Raw genomic sequence first — 27740 nt, forward strand, 5'->3', positions numbered from 1 at the left:
GCCTTAGCGCCGCTGAACCACCGCGGCGGGTCGCTTTCTGGTTTCCAAGCCTCATTCGGGCTGTAAACATGCATTTTGCATTCCTTGGATGCTAATGAGTTTTGGCGTTGCCGAGAATCTTTTGACAAACACTGCGCGTACGTACAATTTCTTTTGACGCAAAGGTGCTTCATATCTCCTTAATAAGTTCAAATCTCGGGTGAGGTCCTGCAAACTTTTGCTTCATTGGTCGATTATAAATCGTTTTCAAACCTTCGCAGCGCCCTTGTCCTGCAATTTCGTCATAGCAGGCAGCCCTGGATTAGGACTGCCAGCCGGCGTCGTCCACCGGAGGAAGCCGGTGGATCCGGCGCGAGTCTGCGTGACGTAAGGGCGTCCGGCGCGCATCTTGACGCCGGCGTCAGCGGCGGCGTCGGCGGCGTTACGCGGGCCAAGGTCGCGAGCCTTGCGGCGAGGAGGCACGCGTGCTCTCCTCGGACGTGGTCTCGGTCGTCGCCTATAAAAGCTTAGTGGACGGCGTCGGCGGCTTCACTGCCGTTGAAGCCAGGGGCCGGGAGTTCTCGAGCAGCGGGCCCCTTCCCCCGAGAGGAAGAAGACCGAGAGGAAGAAGAAGCACAGGCGCCGCAATGGCGACCCCTGCGGGGCTCCGGCCCGCGCTCCGGCTCGGACTATTGCTCCTGCTCTGCGGCGCGCACATCGCCCACGCAGGTAGGACACCTGCCTCGGAGGATGCTCGCCATCCGGCTGCGAGGGATGCCGTAGGATATGTGTTCTCTTCAGCTAATCTTAACACTCGGAGGATGCCTCGCCATCCAGCTAGGAGGGATACTGCTCTTCAGCTAGTGTTGCATATCTACGAGCAAAGCAGAGATTCAGTTGTCATGAATGGCAAGGCGCTCGATCGCTGCCTGCCCTTCCCGCTTGCGGCTTGCACTGCGTGAGAAACGCTGTAACTGCAGTCTCTGAATATTAATTGCGTGGGTTTTCTGCAGGTGCGCCTTACTTTAATAGACGATCACTGCGGCCCTTCGACCCCATATATAGACACGTTGTCGCATGTTGCAATTATTGAGGCCAAGCGCAAGTGCAAGGCACTTCACCCGCCCCGCAGCCGCACGCACAACTACCTGGATTAGACTAGCCTGGTTTCGCAGTGAACTCAATTGCCACAGGAGTCAGCAGGAGCATAATCGCTGCTTGGGTGCGTTACCACGCGACGTCCGCTAAGCAGAATAAAAGGTATGCCATTTTCGTGTAGTGCTCTGTTCCAAAATGTGGCGTGAAATCGACTTTTGCCAGCCTAACTCGGGCTGTTCGATATTATCACTTACCCCATTTCGTTCTGCGGCCACAGATGACTTCAGTTTGTGGTTAAATACGCTTTTTATGCAATTTTTGCCGCCCTGCCGGTGTGAGATTGGCAGAAGCCGAGTGCAGTTTATAATATGTGGTTGTCCTTACGTTCCTTTCGTCAGAACAAGCAGCTTTTTGTGAGCCCAGTAAAGAAACCGGTGGCGCTGAAGTGTCAGTAATGTAGCTCGAAGGAAATTATTGCGGTCTTGCGTCCAATTTTTTCATACTTCTAAATGTGCGGTCTCCCCCGGTGCACTTTTTTTCATTGTTATTCGTGCTTACTCGCCGAACCTGGACGTAAACTATGATGAGCACCGTATATGCATATGCAGTGAAGGGATGAGATACGTGTCATAATACAGTGTCACACTAAAAGAGAGGCCACCTTATACGTTCGTCTTTTCATATTATCTATTTCAACTTTAGTTCCATATTTAGCAGTTATTTCTATGCAGAGGACCGCAGAGTAAGTTATCAGCATTTTCGACACTCCTGTATGGTATCAATTGATTCATTAGCGTAAGGAAGTCCAAGGAAGTGAAATAGGGGTGTTAGTGCACTTCTGCGACTACTGAGAGCACGCAAGGGTGTTGCACAGACGGCGCCAAGACCGGACGCTCCGAAGGAGTGTCACGCGACAAATTTAAGCCCTAGCAGCAAAGCGAGAAGCATAAACCCCCGACCGTCTCTTATCATCGCCTAGTGGCATCTTTCATACTCGTACCGCGTGCTATTAGATTGGTCGGTTTCGACAAACTACGTGTAATATTCAATCACGTCACATCCCATTCGTAAAGTTCTCACTCTAACACTTTCCAAAAGATTCACGTTCCGTAGAATGACCTTGAAGTCATGCTAATAAGACCAGTTATCTTATCGGTGCATACGAAACGATATGGTTAATAAATATAATCCACCCGCACAGAAGGGGAGAGTACCACTCTATGCCGTTTAAGCGGACGAAAGGGACCGCGTCGTACACACCGGTCGCAGAAACACTGGCCCTTTTGCAGATCTCCCGCGAGGCAGTTCTCGGAAATTAGTAGAGTCAGAGTATCTACACACATCCAATCACGCCAACAATCACACATCCAATCATCATTGGCGCAAGGGCAAACCGCGCCCATACCCCAAAGTGAGGCACAGTGACAGAGAGGCCAGCGTTGCCCCTCTGACGCCGCATCTCCAATTACGCAGCGCGCCCCTTTGTGTGAACACAGGAATCACGAGCATGCACGAAATCATGATTGCACGCCGTCCGCTAATCGCTGCCCGCGTACGAGCGACCGCGAAAAGCCGGGAAGCGAGGCAGCTGCCGCAGGAACAGAGCGGGCGAGGAGGGCGGGAAGGGGCGGCCACCACGCGTCAGTGGAATCGGCGCTGCATCGCGCACATCCTGCGCTTCCGGCGTTCGAGGCCAGCCGGTTGCTTCCAAGTCCCCGGCGTTCGGAACATCCTCGTGGCCACTTTGGACGACGCCACAGGTTCATGAAAAAACCATGCGAAGAAGAAGCGAAATGGAGAAAGCGCCGTGTATAAAAAGGAGTAACGGACCAGTTGCGGGTAACGCGCGCCATCGTATAATTATTATAGCGAGACTCGGGAGCATCATCGGAGATCCCTGGCACGTCTCCGCACGGCGAAGGATGTTTGGAAGCATCCCGTTGGCAGCAGCACACTGCAGCCGCGGAAAGACGTTTCTGGCACGTCGCTGACGGTCAGCTGGGTGTACAGCTCGCGGTGAAGGCTCCACTGAGCGGGCCGCCAATGCAAAGCCTCTTTGCGGCCTTCGACGGTTTTTTTTTCTTTTCTTTGCGCCTTCCGGCGGACATTAGTCTCAGTTGAGAGGACTCGGCGGTGGATTATGGATTTTGATATTTGCTATGCTACGCATGAGTGAATAACAGATCCACTTGTCTCCACATCTTAATGGATGCGCGGGCTCTAGAATCGCGAAAAATCGCGTGTTCCTCGGCGATGGTAAAAGGTTCGTAGCCTAGCTCGCTCCAGGAGCCGCAAAAGGGAATAATGATAGAGAGTTTGTTTGCAGATAATGCGATATTTCTTAATCTTTCGTGCACGGGAAAAAACAGGCGCAGCGCCTGTCGAGAGATGTAGACGGAGTTGTCGGTTAAGCTTTAAGCTTTTGAGTACGATCAAATCGATCTTGCATTGCTAAACGACTTCGACCAGCTGCCTCTCCTCTGCAGTACAATTACTGTTGCATAAAGAATACTTTTCAGATACAATGTGCAGGTTTCTGGCTGTTATATCTTACGAGCATGATCAATGTAACGATTATCGGGAGTCATAGAAGCCCGATCTGTTCATTTGAGTTGTTGCACGTGTTCGCGTATCGAAAACATGCGCCCTTCTGTCAACTCTGCGCGCTCAGCCTGATGTTCGGCACGAGGTCAAGTAACGCGGACTATTATTCACAACCTGATGAGCTGATCGACTTCGCACAGATAGGAAAAGGATAATGCCGTCCGCTTCAGTCTTTTGTTCGCTCTTCAGAACAACACCTAAACCAACAGCTTACGTGCAAGGTGAAAACAAGCGGTGAGAAACCACAGTCTTCCCCCCGGCGAAGAAATAGGCGAAAGGAGCAAGGGCGGCGTCAACACGACAAGCAAACCCTGCAAAGAGGACAGCGATAGGGCTAATCGTTCCAGAACCACCCCCACCGTGCAAGACCTTCCACGACTCGTATAGCACCTCGCATTCTTCTTTTCGCTGGTTTCTCCGGAGGCGCTTATCCCCGCGAGCGCCGCGTTGGGTCAGGTCACTGGGGTCGGAGGTGGTCATTGATGGAGCATACATCTTCGAGCGCCGGCGCCTTTCCCACGACGAAGACCCGGTAAAACAAGTGTTTGCCTTGCGCGCTTGCACAGACGGCCTAAGGAGCTGATCCTCGTTGCGAAAGAGATGACGATCTGCGCGGCGGCGTTGATAGAAAGCGTAGCTAATGGCGAGCTGTCATATTTGCGCTTCGCGGGCTCTTGTGAGGCGAGACAAATTGGTCACGACGTGCGCATGCATCACGTGCCGGTAGCTGCTGCATGCAGTGCCGGTACAGAGAGAAAACGCGCCAGGTGGCGCCTATGGGAGCTTCCGCAGGTTGTTTAGTACGCGCTAATGGACATTACTGGTTTTCTTGCAGATTATTCGATTCGTACTGACTCGACGAGTTCAAAAAGTTCCGGGCGCCCCTCTTGCAAAAAGTAACATTGTAGGCAGGTTGTTGTAGTCTGCTTCGAATTTATTTGGCCGCACAGTTGATGACACCGATAACAAACGGTTGAGCTAAATAATCATTGAAGTTGAGGATGACAGTGAGTCACAAACATGGATAAAGATGCAGCGCTAAGACGGCCTCATCCAGCTATTCTAGCTTTTTTTTAAACAAAGAGATATAAAAAAATTATCATCTTTTCATCTTCTCATCTTCTCATCATCTTCTATCTTTCTCCGCCTAATTCATATCTATTCTCTGTGTGGGCGTACGTGTGCTAAAAGTGTCAGCAATTTACAGCTCATTATTCTCGGATTTGCTTCACGAGGACGCATACATCAGTCGCAGACATTTCGTTACACGCACGTGTTCCCGTCAAATCACGCCTGTTCTAGTACACACATCTGTTCGTAAAGAGGAATATTTTTAGGTATAGGTAGTTCCAGTGCGGCAAGCATTACAGACGTGAGCTGAACGATGGTACGAGGTGTGAGCCCACGCTGAAAAAAAAAAAAAAGACATGGCCCCGCCGACTGGTCGGTAAATAATGGTAGCTGTCAGTACTCATCGTGACTCTTTACCGCCTTCGTCGTTCATGAGAAAAGCGCGAATGGCTGAACACGCCAGGAGGCTCGGCGTGCTTCACGTAATGCATCTGCGGCTAGTAAGCAGCGGACCTCCCACGTCGCGCGAAATTTAAAAAAAAATAATTTAGAGCCCTTCAACGTATACTGTGAAGATGGGAGACCAGCGAAGCTGTATTGGTGGATAACCACACTGAGTTATGCGGTTACTTATAGCCCTGAGACAGTGGCGTCTCGAATGCCTTCGAAACGAATGTCATTCGACCCATATGCGCATTTTATGCTGCTCCACTATGTTTTTCAATGGCCTTCGGCTCGAATGACCATCGAACTGAATGAGCATCCCGAGAGACATTTGGGGCCCTCGAATGCCATTTCTTGCACTCTCACGCACAGCGTCTTAAGTCAGCATTAAAAAGCATATTACTTGCGCAATTACAACAAACAAAATATTTTAATTATAGGACTTCGTTTACTTTTCATTCACTTAAATCATGATATCAAGATGTAAATGTGAGCAAGCGACCAACCAGGGTGGACAGACAGCACAAAACAAGCGCCTAACCGTATAAAAAAGATACCTTGGTTGCAACTCAGAATTAAGCAAAAAAAAACACCAAATTAGTGTCAAAGCTTGCGTTATTTCTAATTTGATATCATTTCACTGCCAAAGACTGTTCCTAAATTATAATATTGCATTATTGTATGAAAAAAGAGCTCAACGACAGTAACGCCACGAAACACAGCGAGTGATTGTTAAAGCTTTCAACTGCCACCGACATTGTAGTGGAGCACGGCAGATTCTGCGTGACATTCGAAGCCCCTCATTTGAATCGAATGACATTGGGTTCTAGGGCATTTGAGACACCGGCGTAGCAGGGGTGTTACATTGACCAAATAACAACTCATACAAACAACGTTTCCGGAATTATTTCTAAATTTATTCGCATATAATTTGTTTCGGGATAGTTTTTGTAAAGCAAAAGTAACAGCCGTTTTCTGTCACCATACTCTACTCCCTCAGTAGACGGCCACGGACAGCAGACGGGAATCCTGTAACGTTTACAACTTGACCGTCAACAAACTATTCATCACAACTAAATAGAACTGGGAGTAATTATAGAGCCGTTTTAGCGGCCAATTTCAATATTTTTTTTTTCCCAAGATGCCTACATTAGACTGAGAGCTACAGAGAGTTTTACACCAGTGCCGGAGCGAGCGCGTGGGATTCTTTGTCGACGCGGCCCGATAGAAGCACGCAATTATGGTCATTACCTAGTGCGAGACAGCTTCTCTGAAAAGAAATATGCCATGGGAAGGTGGATGACCAGCGCAGCTTTTGGTACACGACACGACCAGAGGAGACAAAATGTAAGCGAAAAGCATGAGCCAATTTCGTCTCTCTGCAGCGCTGACGGCGGTCATCCATAAGATAGACATGTGCACGCTCTTCACCAATGGTGTTTTCCGCCCGCCGCCTACGATCACATTCTTGTTTTCGTTCTGGTCCTCTCTCTTCGTGGACGCGCTGCTCCTCGGGAGAGCGCGTTGTACGCGGCCTCCCCACTACGAGGAGAGAAGAGGAGCCAAATTCAAAGTGGAGAACGGCAGCTTGTCGAGTTAAAGCAATTCCAAGCCCAATAAGAGCAAGGAAGCAAGCAAGCAAGAAAACAACCAACCAACCAACCAAATAAACACACAAACAAACATTCAAACGCACATACAATAGCGCCACGCTGCTGCAACGCCTCGAGCTTCAGAGACAACCAGAAGCACACAGAGAAACACCTCAAGCTATTGAACGCCGCGCAAATCACGTTCTAAGCGGCGTGCGACTTTGATGGTGACCACGTACTAATATCACACGCACGGGGAGTTAGTCTTCCAACGTCTCGTGCTTCAAAGACACGTGAAGTATCGGGAGTTTTGCTCCCTGAAAGCAATAAGACATGACACCCTAGCCATGTAAGCATCGCTTAAAACGCATCCTTCTAGCCCTTTCTCGCGCCACTGCAAAATGAACCAGTGTTCGAACGTAGTGCCCCGCAGTATACCCCCAGACAGCCTCGACAACACGCTGTGCCACAAATACCACGCTTAGATGGTGGACTACGGTTTAGCAGTTCATTAGAGAAACAGCGCAACGAAGATGTGCACAGGAGACAGGGCGCACGCCCTGAAAGGAGATGCAAAACAGTGCAGTGCATGCAGTGGGCCCCCTAATTTTATATGTCACTTCCGTTGTTTTTGCTACAGATAGCATATTTATGCACACCATGTGGTCTATATGGGGCAGGCTCTCCACTGCAGTGTGGCACGTGAAAGTGCGGAGGGCAGGGCGAATGGCGCAGCTGCGGGGCTGCTGCTCTGAGGCTGTCGGAGCACCACTGCATGTTTTCTCCCGAGGTATGTGCGACCGCATGGCGGGAGATTCTGTGGTGTTGCGTGATAGCCCGCTACGTAAGCGGCGATTGGCCCGCCCCCTGCGGATGGTTCTGCGGGGTTCGGCCAGCTGTCGCGTGCACGACGAGCTTCCCACGGAGATTGGAGTGAGCGGGTGTCAGAACGCCTTTGACCTTTCGCTTGAGCACGCCTGTTGTTTAAAGAGTTTCAATTCAACGGTGTGAATACTTCCGCGGATGAACAGGTTGTCTTCCTCTAAATGTAATAAATGCGCCAATGCACGGAACCGGGTTCAAGGCTGATCGACACAGGTGTCCGAACTCGTGACATGATGAACGGGTGACCGCAATGCAAGCATCTTCTCTTGTTTATTTAAAATCTGAAATGGGAATCGGTACATATACATCCCGGCTCATTTGTCAGTGTCGATTTGAAATTCACACAGCGCGGACTTAATCAACGCATTTACATTCGGTCGTACATCGGCGCTTTCACAGCCATCGGCCTTCGCATTTGCGCGCCCAACCGCACCAATTCAAGTTACCTGCTTACCACGTGAAACACGCGCGCTTCTTCTAAGCCGTGTCGCAGTGAAAAGCTTCGATGCGCCATGCGCCTCAGGCCTCGCGCTGTTACGTTCAATTTATGCGACAGCATGGTTACGATAGTGCTTGCTATGTGACCTAAATTTCCACCCATTATTGCTAAGTACGCATTACATGTGTAGTGCCGGAACAAGCTTCATATATACATATAGCACGCGAAACATGGTTTGTTTGCACCCATGTTACACTCCCAGGAGGAAAAAAAAATGTGCAGAAATTATAAGAAATTTCTACTGCTGCGTGAGCCTTCTTACGTCGCTAGTTTTCATTGTGAGCTCTCTTTACCCAAACCTGGCTATGAGTGGCCAAATTCAGGTACTTTTCGCTGTTTTAGTTCGCTCTGGGCAATACTGAACAATATTGGCCGGTGTCGCGTTTCATATTGGCATATTTTCTTTGTTTTGTTTGGTTATTTTTTGACAATGGTGTATACTTACGCCCTTTTAGCGATTAAATAATCCAAATTTGCAAGTCAAATACAAGGCGTTATAAGGTTGGTGCTCTGGGGTTCTCGGCAAAGAAATCTTGCGCAACATGAAGAGAAAATTGTAGTCCTGAATCTCGTAATTAAACAAAAAACTTGTTATAATACCAACAGTTATTGTGCATGCTTATGCAATAAACGAGAAGTGGTCGTACTCGAAGACATCATTTCTCTTGAATTTTCCCACAGAGATTTCCGCCGCCGAGTTGGCTATTCTACGGGAGCAATTATGTATTGTAGAGAGTGATGGTTGGCGCCAACGCCATTCTAAGGGCGACGCAATCCTTGCGCTGTACTTGTGTGTCACGCCAGCGGCACAGAGCTGATGACAGCTCGAATAAGTCACGTACCTGCACAGACGCGTATTCGCGTCAGCCGCGAAGAACGAGTCATCGTGCGCCATGCGCTGCCAGGAGCACTAAATACTCCGCACAGGAAAACTTGCAGGGACGTCCTTGGCTGGACGAATCAGCCCAGACATCACAGCCTGTCTGCTCCTGCCTGCTTAACTTGGCCCCGAAAGTGCCGACTCTAATAAAAACGAAAGGACGGATCGGGATATAGTGTAAGGCTGGAAAGGACGAGAGCGGACCGGCGTGCGCCTGACTGGAAAGCTGGTTTTCTCCTCATTAACAGTCCAGTGAGATGAAACCCTTGCGCAACGCTGCTGGTCGTGTCCGGTGGCGAGAAGCTCGAAAGCATGCGAAGTTGGCGGGCTGGTGGGGCGCACTAACAGGATGAAATCGAGAGAACCGTTACTTTCAGCGCGCTGACTGGTTCGACCGCTTTTCTCGCTTTTCTGCCCCTGTTCTTTCAACTGGCCGTCCCCCTCAAGGCCTGCTCCTCTCCGTGCCTTGCCGGTTGTCGCTGGCCGGTGAGGCGACACTGAAGAGAGGGCGTCGGGGCAACGCGAGGGGAGAGCACGGCCGAAGGCGCTGCGAGAGATGGAGAGAGCGAACAGGGGCCGATCCAGAAGCAAAAACAACAAAAACGGAGCCGTATAATTCTTGTGACACGCATCTCTGAATACGTGGACGCCGCGGTCGTCCAAAGGTCAGATTGCGCCGCTAATCCGGCAGTTTATCCTGTCCGAAACGAAGCCACCAGGCATAAGGAGGAAGAGAGCGGGGATCCAAGAACATCGCACCATTACTATACGATGCGCTCTCCCTGCCCCCGAAATCGATTTCAATCTTGGCATATCATCAGTTCAAGGAGGACTCTTTTTCAGACTGGGCTTTACCGTTTATATGCCCCCCCCCCCTTTTTTTTTCTTTTACTTTTCCCTGTTGGCGGATGCCGCTTAATGCATACATAGAAGTCCGCGGCACGGACGCGTGGCGCTTCAATTCCCAGCGCAGCGTCACTAGTCCAACGGCATGCCACCTTGAGTTACGCGGCCGGCCAGCGGGTGACGTGCCAGGAATAGCGACTTACGCGCGCTGAGAGCCAGCAAAAAATGACACTTTGGTTGATACGCAGCATGTGGCAGTCTTATGCGAGGCCGCGTACTCTTATGTACGGATCCTGGAATGTTTCACGAAAGAAGCCTGAAGGGCAGGGAAAAAAAGTTGTGTAGGTGACCAGGACATCGGAGCTTCCCGGGTTTTACAACAGCTTGTCCTTGGATGTTCACAAACAGCGTGCATTTCTTGAAGATCATTGGCTGCCTTATGGTATATACTTAAAAGCCACAATGTTGGCCTGTCAGTCACTCGATTCAGCCGCCCGGCCAAAGTGAGAGAATGCTTTAGCGCGTGGCAAGACCATTCATAATTATGGAACTGCTGGCATGGACTATCGTAGTTGTCCGTATTATTCCGGGCCAAGGGAACTTCAGCCATATTTAAAACACTGAAAGCGCTCTTTTGATCTGAAATACACGCTGTATTGGTTTTATGATAGTAAATGAAAAAAAAACGACCGCATTAAAAAGAGTGTCGAAGAAAGGCGAGATAAACGCAACCACTCACAGGTCGCCCGGAATGCTAGGCGGTTATGCGCATTCGTACTTTGGCGTTACACACTCAAGAAGATGGGCACAGTATTGAAATCGCCTCGACACTGCGCCATAAAGACATCACCGGAAACGTGAGGGCACACTAGCTCCAGACCTACTACAAAGCGGAGAGACATGCGCGCTGTTCTGATTGTCGTTGTTGCCCGGTCAAGAGAATGGCCGCCGCTATAAAGAGTAAATAAATAAAACACAAATGGGTGATTCCATGGGATTTGAACCAGGGCCTGCACAGTAGCAGCTCAATGCTCTGCAAACTGTGCTATCTCCTCCTTTTCTTTATTGCATATAAGACTAGCCCTAAAAGCCTTACAATCACACCCTCTCTTCAGTGGCAGCACGTTCACTGACAAATATTTTAAAAGTGCGGCAGGCACACGCACGCCTCAAGAAGATGCAACCAGTCCGGCGGCTACGATTGTGCCACATAAACACTATACACAAGCGCACATTTATCACAAAAAATTGACTTAATTCCCGGAAGTTCCTCCGCATTGCGGTCAGTCATGCTACGCTTAAAGAGACTGGGCAATTCGATGAGCACAAAAAGGCCGTAGGGCACGGAACAGTTTTTCATCACTGGCAAAAATCGTATACTATAAGGGACGATGTCTATGTTCTTTTTGAGTGCGCTGCTGGACCTCCCCAAAAAACAAAGCCTCCTGCCATAAAACAAAGCAATGATTAATCATCTCGTGTTGGTTACAGTCCCCATTTTTCTCTTTATTGCCGCGGTCTTCGATATTACATAACAATGGGCGCACAAAAGATGTACGAAATAACACGTGCGGCTACTCCTGACTTATGCTGGCATTGTCGTTTAAAATTCCTTAAGTGCCACCAAGGGTTCTACCCTTGGCAGCCAGCACAGCTATGGCTGCCTTCCTAACTGTGCTACCTCCGCACGTTGGGATCGGTCGAACCGAAATCGTTGTCGTTGTTGTTCCTTTCATCGTGGCGCATACTAACGTGGGCATTGGCCAGGAATCCGGAGCTTCAAGCGGTTAGCATTGTGCCCGCAACACACAATTCACAAAACTATGATTTGGAAACGTAAAATTTGTACACTAGTGCGTGCCATGGGACACCTGAACGCGGTGGCACGTGAGAATAACAGGTGCACAGCAGCCGCGGAAAACTCTGGTTCTAGGGAGGCTGTGGCCTGTGCCGCCAGTCTGCCTGCCGACGTAACTCTTGCCATCAGACGACGAAGCTAAACCGAACAAAGAAGCGCATTCATGGTGTAGCAGAAGAGAGCCGTTCGAAGTAATTCGCGCCAGAAGGCAAAGAAGCGAAAGCGAAGATTAGAGAGACGCAAATACGATGCACGAGTAAACAAGTTGTTAATAAGTATCGCCGGTCTTTTGCTTTTTAAAGCACGTAAGGAGACTTCAGTGCCCCAAGGAATTTTTATTTAACGCACCCAATGGCCCGCGCTTGAGGCTTGCACTGGTGAGAGTGCTTCCTTCTTTTTCTTTCAACGTTTGAATGCATTGTTATGAAACCAAGGTCATGAAATTCTTTGTCAACATAGTTCCAGTTGGTAGCGAAGGTACCCTTTCAGTGAAACTACAGAAATAACTTTAATTCCTGTGGTACACGGCCGTTTCAAATGCCTTCCAAAGGCGGTTGAACCAATTGTCTATCGAGTGCCTTATTGTAAATACATGGGGTGCAGTTGCGGGTGAGAGTACAATTGTCAATCGAAAGTTACCGTGTAGCACAGGCATTACACAGCCGACCATGGCTGTCGAGTGACTAAGGCTTTGTGCTATCAAAATTATATCTAGCAGGCCATGTTGCCGCCTATGGCTGGATTATTTTTTGTTTGGAGGCAAGCAGAAAACACGCCTACGTATACAATGATTGACGACATTAATGAAACCTCGACAAGCTAAAATTATTCTCAGTGTTTCCCAAAGCATCCGTTACGACACAATACTGTGTCGTGTCGGATGTAATGCAAGATTTGATACTAAATCTCGCATTGCATTTTTCTTTAAACTTTGTTCCCGCTACTTTCTGCTTTGAATGAAAGGCATCCCGCAGTATTTCCTCGCAGCGGCATAGTCGCGTTAGGCAGGAGCTGTGCTTTGTCTGCCGCATTTTTCATTGCATAAATCGCGTTTTGTTATTAACAATGATGACCCTTTTGCTAGCATCTCGGCGATTAAAGCTACCTTGAGCTGGGAACCACTCCAGTCAAGACGTCAATAAGGTTTAAAATTTCCCGTTGCATATTTACTACAATAAAACCGGTGAGACACAAACAGTACCTCCTCGAGCCAAACTACATATAACAGCGTCATGAAAATCCCAAAAAAGTGTTAGAGTATTCCCATAGAACAAACATTTTTGCTAATTCATTACGTGACTGGAATTTGTTGCCAGCGGAATTGGTAAGCATACCAAGAAACGATGTCTTTTTCTCCAGTTTATGACCAGTTTGGTGTCCGTTTTTTTAACCAACACAAAATAGTGCTCTTGGAAAGAGTGTAAATTTATGTATGAATGTATTTTTCTTTTCGGTTCTGTCCATTCTCCACGTCCCCCTTACAAAAATACCATCGTGGCGGTGTAGATGTTTTGTAAAAAAACGGGCCATCTCCACTAACGTGAAACCTGGAGAGGGGCGAAGCATGCAGTGTATAAATGTATGATGCAGTTTCAATTATGCGGTTTGGACGTATGATGGGGTTTCGAAGTTATGATGAAGTGCATGATGCGGTTTTGATGCTGAACGCTCGGCGTCTTAGGCCTTGGCGCTTTGGCGTTTTCTCCCACGTAGATAAAACCGTTTGGGGGTAGAGGTATACAGCTTTGCTGTAAAAGTCTCGTGTCTTTGAAGCACGAAGCGTACTAGCGCGAGGCCTTGGAAAACGAGTGTCCCGGTGTTTTAGTTCCGTGACCACATGAGACGGCGACAGCCCGAGCCCCTGAGATTCCTCGCCCCTAATAAATAAATAAATAAATAAATAAATAAATAAATAAATAAATAAATAAATAAATAAATAAATAAATAAATAAATAAATAAATAAATAAATAAATAAATAAATAAAAGCATGCCGTTAAACGCAACGTGTAAGCGTAATCCCAGCATTCTGTGGCTAATGTCAATAAGAGAACAAACGAAGAACGCTGAGCAGATGTACAAATTACATTTTAAAAAACCTTAGGCATGCGCTGTAATTCCCCTTCACTCTTGTGTTTTTCTCTCCCTTTTTCCCCACGACTTGGCCCCTACAGAGCAGACGAGCGATGTCCTTGTCCGCGACGTCCGGGCAGCCAGCCCGTTCCGCGGACTGTACGAGTTCCTCAAGCAGCGCGACTCCACCGTCTTCTGCAAGTACCTACGGCTGGCGAAGGTCGAGGACGTCCTGCTGTCTTTTCGTAAGTACGGGCCTCACGCCATGTGTGCCTCACAGAAACAGGGCACTGCAGAGCGACGCAGGAGCGCCTAAGCTGCCTGCTGCTGCTTCTGCGCACCTTCGCCTCCCTCGTCCCGTACTTCTGCAGTCAGGGTTTGCTCCACCGCGAAGCTCGCTTCTAATCCAGAATTTTAGGTGCCCCTAGTGTGGCGCGCTCGAATATTTTATTTTATTTTATTTTATTTTATTTTATTTTATTTTATTTTATTAGATATTGCAGTCCGTAGACCAAGCAGGTGGGCAAGTACACAGGGTATTCAAAGCAAAGCATTGAATGAGGAGGTAATACATATTTACAAAATGGTGATCAAACATTAGAAGAAAAAAAACAAGAGAGAAAACAAGAGAACAAGAGAACATGTCTTGACAGAAAAAGCGTATGCCAGTGACAGCAGCAGGGCGTAAATGCTAAGGCAGTGTAATAAGAAGTTTTTTTTTCAAAATGGGAAACATCCCGCGCAGAAAACACTTCCGCCGGCAACACATTCCATTGATCGATTGAGCGGGGGAAAGAAGAATAGTCGAAACGGTTAGTGCGACAGAAAATTGGTGTTAAAGTGTGCTTGTGGGTATATCTACTACGGCGAGATAAACGGGGCTGTATGTAAAATTCTGGATTAATATTGAATTGATGTGAGATAAGGGAAAGAAACTTTAGCCGCGCAATCTTCCTCCTCTTTTCCAAGGTCATTATATAAGGCGGCGCACTGCTGTTGTAAGAGTTATAGACAAATCGGACCGCTTTCCTTTGTACCATTTCTAGTTTATGAATATCCTTTTTGAAAAATGGGTCCCATGCTGTGCATAGTTAACACTCTGGTCCGCTACTCCCTCAAGCTCTTTTGTTCGGGACATGAAAGGTGTGAAAGGAAGGCGCGTGTACAGCACGCGTAAAGCGAGTTTACGAGAGTCCTTAAAAGCAGTATGTCTCGTGCAGAAAGCTCCCTTGCCACAGCCCCCTCTATTCTCCTGCCACCTCCATGGTTGTATGCGCGACGCATCCCCCAATAAATAAATGGTACCGAAACGCGCATTGTTGAGAGCCAATTTTTTTAATTAAATGAAGCTCAGTGAGTCTAATAAGAGGTGTGTATGGAAGAGAGGGCATGCCTTAATTCTGGCCTATTTTTGTTTTCGAAAATGAAAAAAAAAAAAGTCTTCACACCTAAACAAATATAAGCGTGAGGGTACCCTGTTGAGGTCGAACTCATGAATGCAGATATTTGCGCCTGCTTCAGCCGCTGTTCATTGGAATGAATGTAAATTGCTACATGCTTCAGCTAATTCAAAATCATTTGCTGAAAAATACTACACCACAGGATTTACGAACAAATTTATTACGCTAGCGAGTTTTCCGTGTACCTAAAGATGTGATTGCGACGAACATTTTAGATATTCGAAAATACTTTCAATTTGACATTCAAGTCCCTGTTTTAAGGTGAGTGACGTACGAAAGGGTCACCTGGGTAGGGCCGGTCCTCGTTTAACGATATTTGTGTGAGATATTTTTATGGCAAAAACCTTTGGGCACCCTCTGCCTCTCATGTTCCTTTTTTATCCACGTCGTAGCCCACATTTCTGATGGCTTTCGCACCATGACGTGCGCTCTTGCGCAGCCTCTACTAAAATCCACTTCATACCAAGATGCAGTAAGCTTAAGCGCAAGACCGGAGGTTGTTTTCTTCTCCAGGCGCACGCAAAAAAGCCACTTTCCCTGCTTAACGTTATCGCGCAGCGTCGCTGACCATAATCGCCCCCAACGACCTGGCGTTCGCCGCGCTGCCGCCGAGCGTCATCAAGATGCTCGAGACGGACAGCCGGTTCCTGAGGAAGTTCGTGTTGCACCACGTGATCGGTGACTCGGTGCCCAGCCGCAGCCTTCGCGGCGACCTCGAGATCACCACCGCGGGCGGCGACAACGTCCTCGTCAAGGTCTACGACAACGGAAGGGTGAGCTACTCGAGGCTGGCTCAGAACCTCTTCTGCTTCCGCAGCCCAATGATGATGATGGTAATGGCGATGATTACCGAATTTACCCCCACACTGCAACTGGATACAATAATCACTCGATCAAGGTCATCGGGACGAAATCGAGTGCACGCCCAAAAGAACAGCAATAACGGCTCAGCAGGCTTTTGCTTTGACACTATAATTCTGGAAAATCTATGCATAGTATGTATCTTGGCGCTTCCTTGGGGACGGCAGGTTTTCTTAAATTAGAAATTAAAAAGGAAATATGCCCGAAATCATAGTATTTTTAGCAAGTTTCCGCCAGAAAGCTCTCAGAAGTTGCGGCGCCGAATAAATTTTCAAGCAGTGATCAACTTCACAACAGGGACCCCTGCACGATGGTTAGAGGAGAACCGATGGACAGATGCGTGCAAAAATCTTCGTAAGTTGTACCGATTACAGCAGCCGGTTGCATGGACAAACAGTACGTGAAGGAGTGAGGGAATGCGACGTGGCTGCTCTGAACGATACGTACTGCAACGGCGCTTACTTCCTTGACAAAGTGATACGTTTTGGCGGTTCTTTGATTGTCAAGCTTCTGTATAAATATAGGCAATAAAAATCACTGTTAGAATTCAAGGTATGCAGGTTGTGTCGGCAAAAATTACTCGGACCAAAGTATACGCACGAAATTTTTTCTTTCGAACATGCACCTAAGTCGTGATGACAACGCGACACAGCCGCGACAATGAAGCGTGGTACAGGAAATTTCGTACTTGTTTGCAAATACTACCCCCAACACGCGTATCTGGCATGTACGAACAAAGACTTTTCGTGGTGTTTCGTTTGTCGCTGTCCCTCCTAAGTGAGCGGTGCGTCGTCGCCATCACAGACGATTTCGATCGGTGGCGCCAACATCCTGCAAGGCGATGCATCCTTCGAGAACGTCATCATCCACATCGTGGACCGTGTGCTGTACCCGATCGCCGAAAGCATGCTCTCGGAGACCATCCAGACCAAGTTTGGGTACTTTTACCGCCTGCTGCAGACCACCGGCCTTACCGGCGTCTTGAACAGTGAGCTCAACTACACATCATCTCTCTCTCTCTCTCTAAATATATATATATATATATATATATATATATATATATATATATATATATATATATATATATATATATATATATATATATATATATATATATATATATATATATATATATATATATATATATATATATATATATATATCTGAAGAAAGGGAGTCCTCTCCCTGAAACGTCAGTAAACTTATTTTTATTTTCTACGTCTTTCTCGTTTGTCTCTGTCTCTACTAACCTCTGTCACTACTAACACAGAAATAAGGGTTGGCAGCCAAGAAAACCTCGGAAAGCAAAGGGGAGGTTGTGGTAGGTCATTCAAACAGATGTTCTTATTTATTGCCAACTCTTATTTATTTATTTATTTATTTATTTATTTATTTATTTATTTATTTATTTATTACGACGAGCGGAACAACGTCACCTACTTTGCCTGAACCGATGAATTGGCTTTAAACGCATGACCCTGACATACTTGAGCTTTCAAAATGGTAATGACATATGTTTCCCTCTTTCTCTGCAGGTGACTTGTACACTGTATTCGTGCCAACTCAAGACGCCATTAACAACCTGCCGGCTGAAATGCAGCAGCGAGTTCTTTCAAACAACGAGCTGTTAAAACGTACGTTATTGCCACCAGCAATTATTTGCATGGAAGTGCAACGAAATCACCATGGCTAAGCAGTAACCAAAATGCACATCTATTCTTCATCCAAAAGTGGAAACTTCTCCCACAAATATTTTCTGAGTTGTGCGGCACGGCTTACATATTGGTTATTTTGATATTTTGTGTGTATCAGCTGGTTTATTTGCGGTATTTAGTGAATGATTTATTAACTGCGTTTCCAGACTGCCGAGTCCCTTCAATCCCTTCTCTTCTGACTTCCTTCTGATATCTTACTGCACGTTCTCTTTTTCAGGCGTCGTGTCCCACCACATTGTTCCTGGTCTCCAGTTTAGTGCTGTCCTCAAGGACGGCGCTACACTTAAGCCACTAGACGGAGAAGTTCTTCGAGTCACGTCTCAAGCCGGTGAGATATATACACTGGTCATTGAAAAGGCGTACGAATCTTTCTAGCGGTCGTACGTACAACAACGATTCGCCGGTGCTAGAAAGCTGTTTTCTTCATTTGTGACACGTCGTTTGAAGATTGAAGAGAATGTTCTTGAGTGTAATCTTATTATCTACAAACGCATTCCCCGTCTCTTATAAGTCTCCGCAGTTATCCGAAAGCATAATCTTTCGTAGAATTCTCTCAAAGCTTGCCGTGTGACTCCCGACATATTCATTCCATAATCTCTCCCCCTCAGCTCCTCTAACGCTTGCAATGTGAAACGAAACAAAAAATATCTTCTGCCTATTCGATGTTCAGGTGATCCAAAAGTTTAACGGAGCACTAGAGTGGTAACCAAACTGCGCAAAACAGCATGGCAGTGCATTGTATGAGTGGATGCGCCGCATATAGGGAGAGTGCGCCGGTACATCTGGCATAGTCTATATATGGACGTTCTGGCGCTCGCATTATCGCCGACTCGAGCAAAGCCTTACTGCTGCCCTCCCTGCTCACCGGGCGTGCTTCAATTCTTTGCTCTGTTGGGGCTTATTCGCTCACTCTATACAACCACTCGCTTCCTCAACCACTCCACGACACCCTCGAGTCCCGAGGCCGTCCTGAAGAAAACTCGGTATTCAGAAGTGTGCGCTTTCTGCTTAATTCGTCAGGAGCGTTCAATCTGCGCGGCTGCCGGGGTTTGCGATTCGCTCGGTGGCGAGTCCTTTGTGCTCTACGGTATTAATGCTATGGCATTTATTGATTGATTGTAGGGTTTAACGCGCCGACGCAACGCAGGCGATGAGGCGCCCCATAGTGGAGAACTCGGGATTAATTTTGACCACCTGGGGATCTTTAACGTGCGCCGAAATCTCGTACACACGGGCGTTTTTGCTTTTCGCCTCCATCAGAAAAGCGGCCGCCAATGCTATGGAATCGATTAGGCAAGTGCAGGCAAATCATACTCGCTCAATTGAACGCATGAAGAAAAAAGCAATCATTCCACCCTGGGAAGGAGGAAGCCCAGCGAAGGTAGTGCTCAGCTGGGATTTTCTGTGTTGAGATTTAGCTATATTGGGAATTTGCTATGTTGAATTAAAAGAGCAAAGGCGGCAATGTGTGCGGCACAGTCAAAGGACACACACGACTGGTGGGTGGAGGCAATGACGTCTCTAGTGGACCGCACAGGGGGCCGCCGAAAAGCGGGACGCATTGCGCAATCAGCGGGGGCAGAAAAGTGTACCTCCTCCACCACATGACTCGGGAAAGGCGAGGCGGCGGAGGAGAGGAGTATAGAGGGGGATCACACTCACTCCGCAGATGGCCGTGCTTCACTGAGCAGCGCACACTGTGGGAAAGCAAGCTTACAAAGGTCAAGTTTACGCACATCCCCTCAAGCCGGCTTCACTTCTATGCACAAATGCATTGATCCGAAGCAGACATTATTGCGGGGGTAACATAAGCCCGCTAATAGTAAAATAAGGAGGCCCTAGGGCCTTTCTCTACTCATTTGTAATTTTCTTCACGTATACGCTGAAAATTGTCGGTCTGCGCTCGGTGTGTCGCCGGAGACTATCTGCTGGATCCTAGCCACAGAGAGCTTCGCTGTAAACAAAACGAGTGTCGCACGCGAAACATAGGTGCTCAACGAAATTGAGTGTGCCGATTGGAGATCAGTTACTTCATCACAGATTGGCTTTATTACACAAGGCAGAGAAACTTGACCAATGTATACTAGAAATGCGGGGTGTACGTTGCTGCTTGACCGGTTCTATTTCGCAAACATGCAAGGCGGAATGAATCACAAATGGGGACAATTGAAATAAAGAGTCAAAATACATTCCTATTTTATCGCCAAGCCAACAGTTTGTGATGCGTGAAGTTTCCGCGTCTGTCAATTACACCGGCCATGCACCGAGGCAGACTCGTACAAAGGGATGGCGCATCTGGGCTGCTTTGTTACAGTGTATTAGAAGCGCACTGCGCATTCTTCCAGCAATGCTTTCCCTACCCACACAGTATGAATGGGGCTATATTGCGGCAGCAGGGAAATGCCATCTTCTAAGATTATTAGTTTAGCATTTTTCCCGTTAATAAAGCTAATTGCTGCTGCAGTAGCCGCCCTCCAATCGGCTCACTCTTTCAGCTCCGTTTAGTTCAATACCCGCACGCAATGTTCTTTTTTTAACAGCGAAGCTTTTAGGCACTAGTTGGTCGGAAAATTTCGTGTCGTAAGCAAAAAACCCAGGCAGGACTCAGCAGTTCTCGCCTGAGTTCAAATTGACGTTTCACGTGCCAAAGCAACACTTGGGCCATGACGCGCACCGTATATGGAAACGCGCGATCATTGCAGACGAACAATTTTTTTTGCTTTCGAACATTTCTTACGAGGTGGGGACGAGGGTCTGAGGGTATGGCTTGTACTTCGCACTGAAATTATATGTGCATGCAGCGCGGTCCTGGATCGCAGCGCGAGGGCGCGATCCTGGTCAGGGCACCACTTGTAAACACGAGAGAGTCCGGGGAACCGTTTTCATTCTCTGTAATGGCTGCCACAACCAGATCGCGCGCTCGCGCTGCGAGGAGCTGGTCTTATTCTTCTTCAGCATATATGACGGTGATATTTAACATAGCCTAATCATTCAACAGTTGAACACCTTTTTGACACCCTTTCAACACCCTGCCAATAACCAAGCGTGTTTAAGTTGATGAACCCCGCTTCTCCCACACAAAAAGGATGCTTGGCTAAGAATAAGGGTTTTGAGATTTAAAAAAGGATGCAATGGCCTCTCAACCCCCTTTTTCCACTTATACTACCCCTTTCAGGCCAAAAAGGGTGTAAATAACTTCAACGTGTAAGACGCCTGGCGCATGCGTCACTCTAATCAGGCATACATACTCAGTATTCGTTTTAAAAACCACAAAACAAGCATCGAAACCGCATAGTGGGTGATAAAGCGCCTGTGAACAATAAAATCCCCCCCCCCCCCCCGCTGCATGTGTTCCCAGTAAAGATTATGCTTGAAGGCTCGGAAGGACTAGTGTTCCTAAATACAGCTGTTCTTGTCCAAGACGCTGAGCGCATGCGTCAGGCTTGGCAGGGCCCAGCATTTGTCGCCAGAGAAGCCGAGCGCAGCGACAAGCCCGCCGAAACGACGAGAAACATTTCATAGCCTCCCCTATTAGCATGTGTAGTGGTTTACAACAGCTTCACTGGACATCCACTTTCGCAGGGCGGAGTGGTAACCATGTTTTTCCATGCGTTCTCTTGAATTCGGCATGATTTTGGCCGTGCTTGCCAATTCGATCCCCGAGCGATTAATTAAAGCGTATGGCGCAACAAACTCGCCGCCAAGATAAGCGCGAATCCCGACAGTCCCGCAGATTGAAAGTGGTGACATTTCTGACGAAGCAGAAAGCGCAGCCACCGAAGACCGTTTTCATATCGACGCGTGCAAACTAATGCTTGCATGAAGTATCAAGACTGCCCGTGACGAGCACGGATGGTCGCAGCGCGATTTTGATCGAACAGGCGATAAGACGAGCACAGAATGTCGAGATGGGTCAACGGGCTGCGCCCGCGCACACTCGCTATTGGCGCAGCATCTACCCATAGATCGCACTATAGCATGCAGATTTGCCTAGGGTGCCTCGATGCCAGCGCCGCCATACGGAGATGCGCTCGAATCAAGACACCCTATAGTTTCGCCCAGTTTGTCCGCCGCTCGCATGCTCCCCTTAACTTTTGCATCGCCTGTACGCAGTAAACAGAAAATTGAATGCAAATACGAGAAGGGTTTCCACATCTTTAAAGGCTTATTCTTGATAATATACTCTTCAGACGTGTGTCAAGCAGAAGAACATAAAAAAACCTAATACTGTTTAAACCGTTTACATCACACCATTACAGTGCATAATACCCAACATTCTGGATAGAACGTAAGTTCATATAGAATGTCAGAATGTTCCGAGTTGGGAGCACTTGGCTTTACTGTGGCTAGGCACAAAACTAAAATCATGGAAAGAAAATTCGATAGACCGCGCGTGATACCTCCTCAAATCATGGCCATAACAGCACAATGAGGCACGTTGTTTTCCCTCTCTCGCAGGACAACTCTTCATCGACGGCGTTCCTTTCGTCAGCAAGGACGAGGGCGCCACCAACGGAGTGATCCACATCGTTAACCGACTGCTGGTGCCACAGAGCGTGATCGACGACTGCGGATGCGTGCCCTCGCACTCCCCGGACGACGGCCTCCTCGCCGGCGGGAAGATCGGCTTCCAGGGACCCACCATCGTGGGCCAGCAGCTTCCCGGGATCGTGACGCACACCACGCACTTCGTGTCCCCTCCCAAGACCGTTATCTTAGGTCAGAAGCCGCTCACTCCGTTCACTTCGCGAACCACGCCCGCGGGGCTCGTTCCCACAGTTCCCGCTGATGCGTTCCCAGGTTTCCCCGGGGCTCCCGTCCTACCCGGTGTCGGCCAGCCGGCCCAGCCGGCTTTCGGTGCTCGGAAGCCAGCCTTCCCACCAAGTGCGCCTCAAGGTTCGCTCCCCTTACCTCCGCTTGCTCAGCCAGTAAAACCAGTAGCTCCCCCTGGCGTTCCGTCACTCTCATTCGGTACTGGCACTCTTCAAGCGGGCCGCCCCTCTGCACGATTACCCTCGCTCGGCCCTGTCGAACCGCTGGCCCCACTCTCCACTCCATCGCTAACATTTAGAACAGGCCAAACAGGACGTCCTAGTGGACAGCCACAGCTTGCGAAAGGACCTTCGTTCCCAACGCACAGAGACAGTGGCGATGAGGTACCTAGTTTCACGTTTCAGCCATCAGGAAAACAGCCGCACAGCAAAGATAAGGGCAAGCCTTTCTCACCGCAACTAACAGCGCCGGTCGCAGTTGTTCCGGAATCTGTCATCCACCGGGTTCCTCCCCCGCTTCATGTACTAAACCTTTCCCTCGTGAAGCCCGCGCCGCCCGGAAGGCCGAAAGAGGGTTCAGCCCTGTACGCGACCTCGTTTCAACGCCCTAAGTCATTGGGCCCTTCATCGCCAAAGTCAGGTGAGACGCCCGGTTTGGCGCAGACACCGCCCACCAGAGCTCCCGCTTCCAAGAAGTTCCCAGACCGTTTCTTAAAGCTGAAGACGCCGCTACAAGACCCGCGTGAGGCCCCGCCGCTTTCACCTATATTTAAAACGTTCCCGCCCTGTGATGACAACTCTTTTCTTGAATTGATCCGCCAAGCTCTTCCTCCCACGCACCCGTTGAGAGCGGGCGAAAGCGGACCGTTAAGTGGACCAGCCTCAGACATTGCACGACCCAAACAACTACCAAGAGTTCAGTATCCACCAGCAAGGACACCAGCCCGAACTTCATACACGCCCACAGATGACACACAAAGGTCACCAGACACTCTCTCACCAAAGGCGCCAGTACTGGAACAACCTTTCGGAACAAGAAAGACAACAAGTCAAGACTCTAAAGTGCCATCAAGCATCTTACCCGGCACTGGTGGGTGTGCAAAACCAACACAATTACCAAAGATACACTTCTCGAACAAGCTTCAAATTTCGACACGCGAAAAGATAGCAGATTTGAAATAATACACTCGAGAAGCACGCCTACATTAATTACAATGCGTGAAAATGGGTGAAGAAAAATACTTTTACTAAAACGATAACTTCATTTGCGTGACTTTATCACAAGGATTCAAAATAAATTTCGCTTATTGTTCAACGTTCTTTCTTTAAATATGTCTTCCATGTACTATGTCCACAAAAGGCAGGTATAAAGAATGAGTGTTCCTTCACGGAACAACCAAACATTCCAGAAATGCTGGGCTATTTATAGTGACCCCCGTGCTGTCATCCTAAATTTGCTACCTGTCTCTGCAGGTCCTGGAGCACTCCAACCTCTGCTGCCTGGTCAAGCTCCGCAGATAACCTTCTCATTCGGTGGCCCGAAGGTTCCGGGAGCACCATCGCAGCCAAGTGGTCCAAAAGGACTCAGAGGACCTCAAGGACCAAGTGGGCCAGGCGGACCCTTCGGCCCTGGTGGCCCAAGTGGACCTTTTGGTCCAGGTGGGCCAAGTGGTCCTAGAGGACCAAGTGGCCCAAGTGGGCCAAGCGGACCCAGCGGACCAACCGGCCCGAGGGGGCCAAGTGCACCTGGAGGACCTAGTAAACCATTTGGTGCTAGTGGACCCAGAGGACCAAGTGGCCCAGGTGGCCTAGGTGGACCGAGCGGGCCAAGTGGGCCATTTGGCCCCAGTGGACCTAAAGCTCCAACTGCACCTTTCAGCTTCGGACCAAGTGGACCAAGTGGACCAGGTGGACCAACAGGACCAAGTGGGCCATTCGGACCTGGTGGGCCAAGAGGGCCAACTGGACCCAGTGGGCCATTTGGACCCAGTGGACCTGGTGGACCAAGAGGCCCTAGCGGACCGCGTGGGCCTGGAGGACCAAGCGGCCCAGGAGCTAGAGGGCCGACTGGACCCAGTGGACCTTTCGGACCTAGTGGGCCAAGTGGACCATTCGGACCTGGTGGACCAAGTGGACCTAGTGGACCAAGAGGACCTAGTGGACCTGGTGGCCCAAGGGGGCCTGGCAGTCCTGGAGGACCTAGTGGCCCCACTGGCCCAGGAGGAAGGGGTCCAGGTGGACCTGGTGGGCCAAGTGGGCCATTCGGGCCTGGTGGACCAAGCGGACCTAGTGGACCTGGAGGCCCGAGGGGGCCAGGTGGTCCTGGAGGACCCAGTGGCCCTGGTGGCCCCTTCGGCCCCAGTGGCCCAGGAGCGAGAGGGCCAAGTGGGCCTGGTGGGCCCAGTGGACCATTCGGACCTGGTGGACCAAGCGGACCTAGTGGACCTGGAGGCCCAAGAGGGCCAGGCGGTCCTAGAGGACCCAGTGGCCCCTTCGGCCCCAGTGGCCCAGCAGCGAGAGGGCCAAGTGGACCTGGTGGGCCAGGTGGACCATTCGGACCTGGTGGACCAAGTGGACCTAGTGGACCTGGAGGCCCAAGGGGGCCAGGTGGCCCTGTAGGACCCAGTGGCCCTGGTGGCCCCTTCGGCCCCAGTGGCCCAGGAGCGCGAGGGCCAAGTGGACCTGGTGGGCCAAGTGGACCATTCGGACCTGGTGGACCAAGCGGACCTAGTGGACCTGGAGGCCCAAGGGGGCCAAGTGGTCCTGGAGGACCTAGTGGCCCCGGTGGCCCCTTCGGCCCCAGTGGCCCAGGAGTCAGAGGGCCAAGTGGTCTTGGAGGGCCCAGTAGACCAGGAGGACCAACAGGCCCTAGGGGCCCCAGCGGTCCAAGTGCACCTCGTGGACCAAGCGGACCATTTGGTCCTAGTGGACCAAGCGGACCAGCCGGCACAAGGGGACCAAGTGGACCAGGAGGGCCAAGCGGACCAGGTGGCCCATTCGGCCCCAGTGGACCAGGTGGACCAAAAGCTCCATCTGCACCATTTAGTTTCGGCCCTAGTGGACCTTCTGGACCAGGGGGCCCAAGGGGACCTGGAGCAGCACCAAGTGGACCAAGCGGACCATTCGGCCCTGGTGGACCAAGGGGGCCAAGTGGACCAAGTGGGCCATTCGGTCCTGGTAGACCGAGCGGGCCTGGAGGACCCAGTGGACCAGGTGGACCAAGCGGACCTGGTGGCCCATATGGCCCCAGTGGACAAGGATCTAGGGGCCCAACTGGGCCTCGGGGACCAAGTGGACCATTCGGCCCTGGTGGACCAGCCGGACCAAGGGGACCCAGTGGACCTGGAGGGCCAAGTGGGCCTGGTGGGCCATTCGGCCCCAGTGGACCAGGACCTAAAGGTCCAAGTGGGCCTGGTGGACCAAGTGGACCATTCGGACCTGGTGGACCAAGTGGGCCAGCCGGTCCAAGGGGACCAGGTGCACCTGGAGGACTCGGTGGACCGGGAGGACCAAGTGGACCTGGTGGCCTATTCGGCCCTAGTGGACCAGGACCAAGAGGCCCCAGCGGACCCCGTGGACCAGGTGGACCATTCGGACCTGGTGGACCAAGTGGACCAGGTGGCCCAAGGGGGCCAGGAGCGCCTGGCGGACCCAGAGGACCAGGAGGAACAAGCGGACCTGGTGGGCCATTTGGACCTAGTGGACCAGGAGCTAGGGCCCCAAGCGGACCTCGTGGACCAAGTGGGCCATTCGGACCTGGCGGACCAAGCGGACCAAGTGGACCAGCTGGACCAAGGGGACCTAGTGGACCTGGAGGGCCAAGTGGACCTGGTGGGCCATTCGGCCCAAGTGGACCGGGACCTAAAGGTCCAAGTGGGCCTCGCGGACCAAGTGGACCATTCGGACCTGGTGGGCCAGCCGGACCAAGGGGACCCAGTGGACCTGGAGGGCCAAGTGGGCCTGGTGGGCCATTCGGCCCCAGTGGACCAGGACCTAAAGGTCCAAGTGGGCCTGGTGGACCAAGTGGACCATTCGGACCTGGTGGACCAAGTGGGCCAGCCGGTCCAAGGGGGCCAAGTGCACCTGGAGGACCCGGTGGACCAGGGGGACCAAGTGGACCTGGTGGGCCATTCGGCCCTAGTGGACCAGGATCTAGGGGCCCCAGCGGACCTCGTGGACCAGGTGGACCATTCGGTCCTAGTGGACCAAGCGGACCGACTGGACCATTCGGACCCAGCGGACCTGCCGGCCCAAGGGGGCCAGGAGTGCCTAGGGGACCAAGTGGACCTGGCGGCCCCTTCGGCCCCACTGGCCCAGGTGCTAAAGGACCAAGCGGACCTGGGGGACCCAGTGGACCATTCGGCCCTGGCGGACCAGGTGGACCTAGTGGACCAGCTGGTCCAAGGGGGCCAAGCGGGCCTGGAGGACCAAGTGGACCTGGTGGCCCGTTCGGCCCTAGTGGACCGAGTGGACCAAGCGGACCAGCTGGACCAGGAGGATTTTTGTTTGGTGGTCCGAAGCCGCCTGGACTCCCGCTGCCAACTTCCCCAAAACAACCTTCAGGACCAGCAGGACCCGGCATCCCAAAGGGCCCGAGTGGTTCTAGAACGGCAACGAGGAAGCCGCCCAGCTATCTGCCACAGCCAGAGGCTGTACCAGGTGTGCCTAGCCTACTAGATGTACCACGCATACCAAAGCTTCCAGGCGCTACTGGAGTCACGGGTGCACCAAGGCTGCCAATTGGAGCGGGCGCCCCCGGTGCCCCTCGTCTTCCAGGCGTACCGAAGGGCCCAGCAGTTCCTGGCTTCCCACGACTTCCTGGGGGTATGTGTTCACACCACAGTAGAAGACTTTTCAGAAAGGCATGTTAGCAGATAACTGGATAAGGCATTTTCAAAACCTCTTTCATAATTATGAAAAAGCAAGCGCCAGAGGTCTTAGCAACCATGCTCCGGCCTGACGTCATTTAGAGAATCACCAGCAAACAGATATCGACGAAATAGCCTTATGATGCTATCTAAAACGCGCTATGCATTTGAACCCTTGGTGTGGGCGTTTTTTAAGTGCGAATGCACTTCTTAAGCGAGCCTGAATCGTCCGCCGCC

At 50.4% G+C, this 27740-nt stretch overlaps 1 protein-coding gene across 1 annotated transcript; it reads left to right on the forward strand.

Moving 5' to 3' along the window:
• Positions 1-521: 521 nt before the first annotated feature.
• Positions 522-27453, forward strand: LOC144152622 (uncharacterized). Its single transcript, XM_077683958.1, is given in 10 exon segments — positions 522-708; positions 13929-14072; positions 15846-16060; positions 16953-17136; positions 17684-17782; positions 18081-18191; positions 22322-22582; positions 22664-22759; positions 24109-26288; positions 26290-27453. Coding segments are annotated over 10 exon segments (4395 nt in total). The 5' UTR covers positions 522-626; the 3' UTR covers positions 27313-27453.
• Positions 27454-27740: the final 287 nt, after the last annotated feature.

The sequence above is a fragment of the Haemaphysalis longicornis genome, unplaced genomic scaffold, assembly GCF_048455015.1.
Source record: "Haemaphysalis longicornis isolate Haplotype H1 unplaced genomic scaffold, Haemaphysalis longicornis Haplotype H1 scaffold_9, whole genome shotgun sequence".
Taxonomy (NCBI): domain Eukaryota; kingdom Metazoa; phylum Arthropoda; class Arachnida; order Ixodida; family Ixodidae; genus Haemaphysalis; species Haemaphysalis longicornis.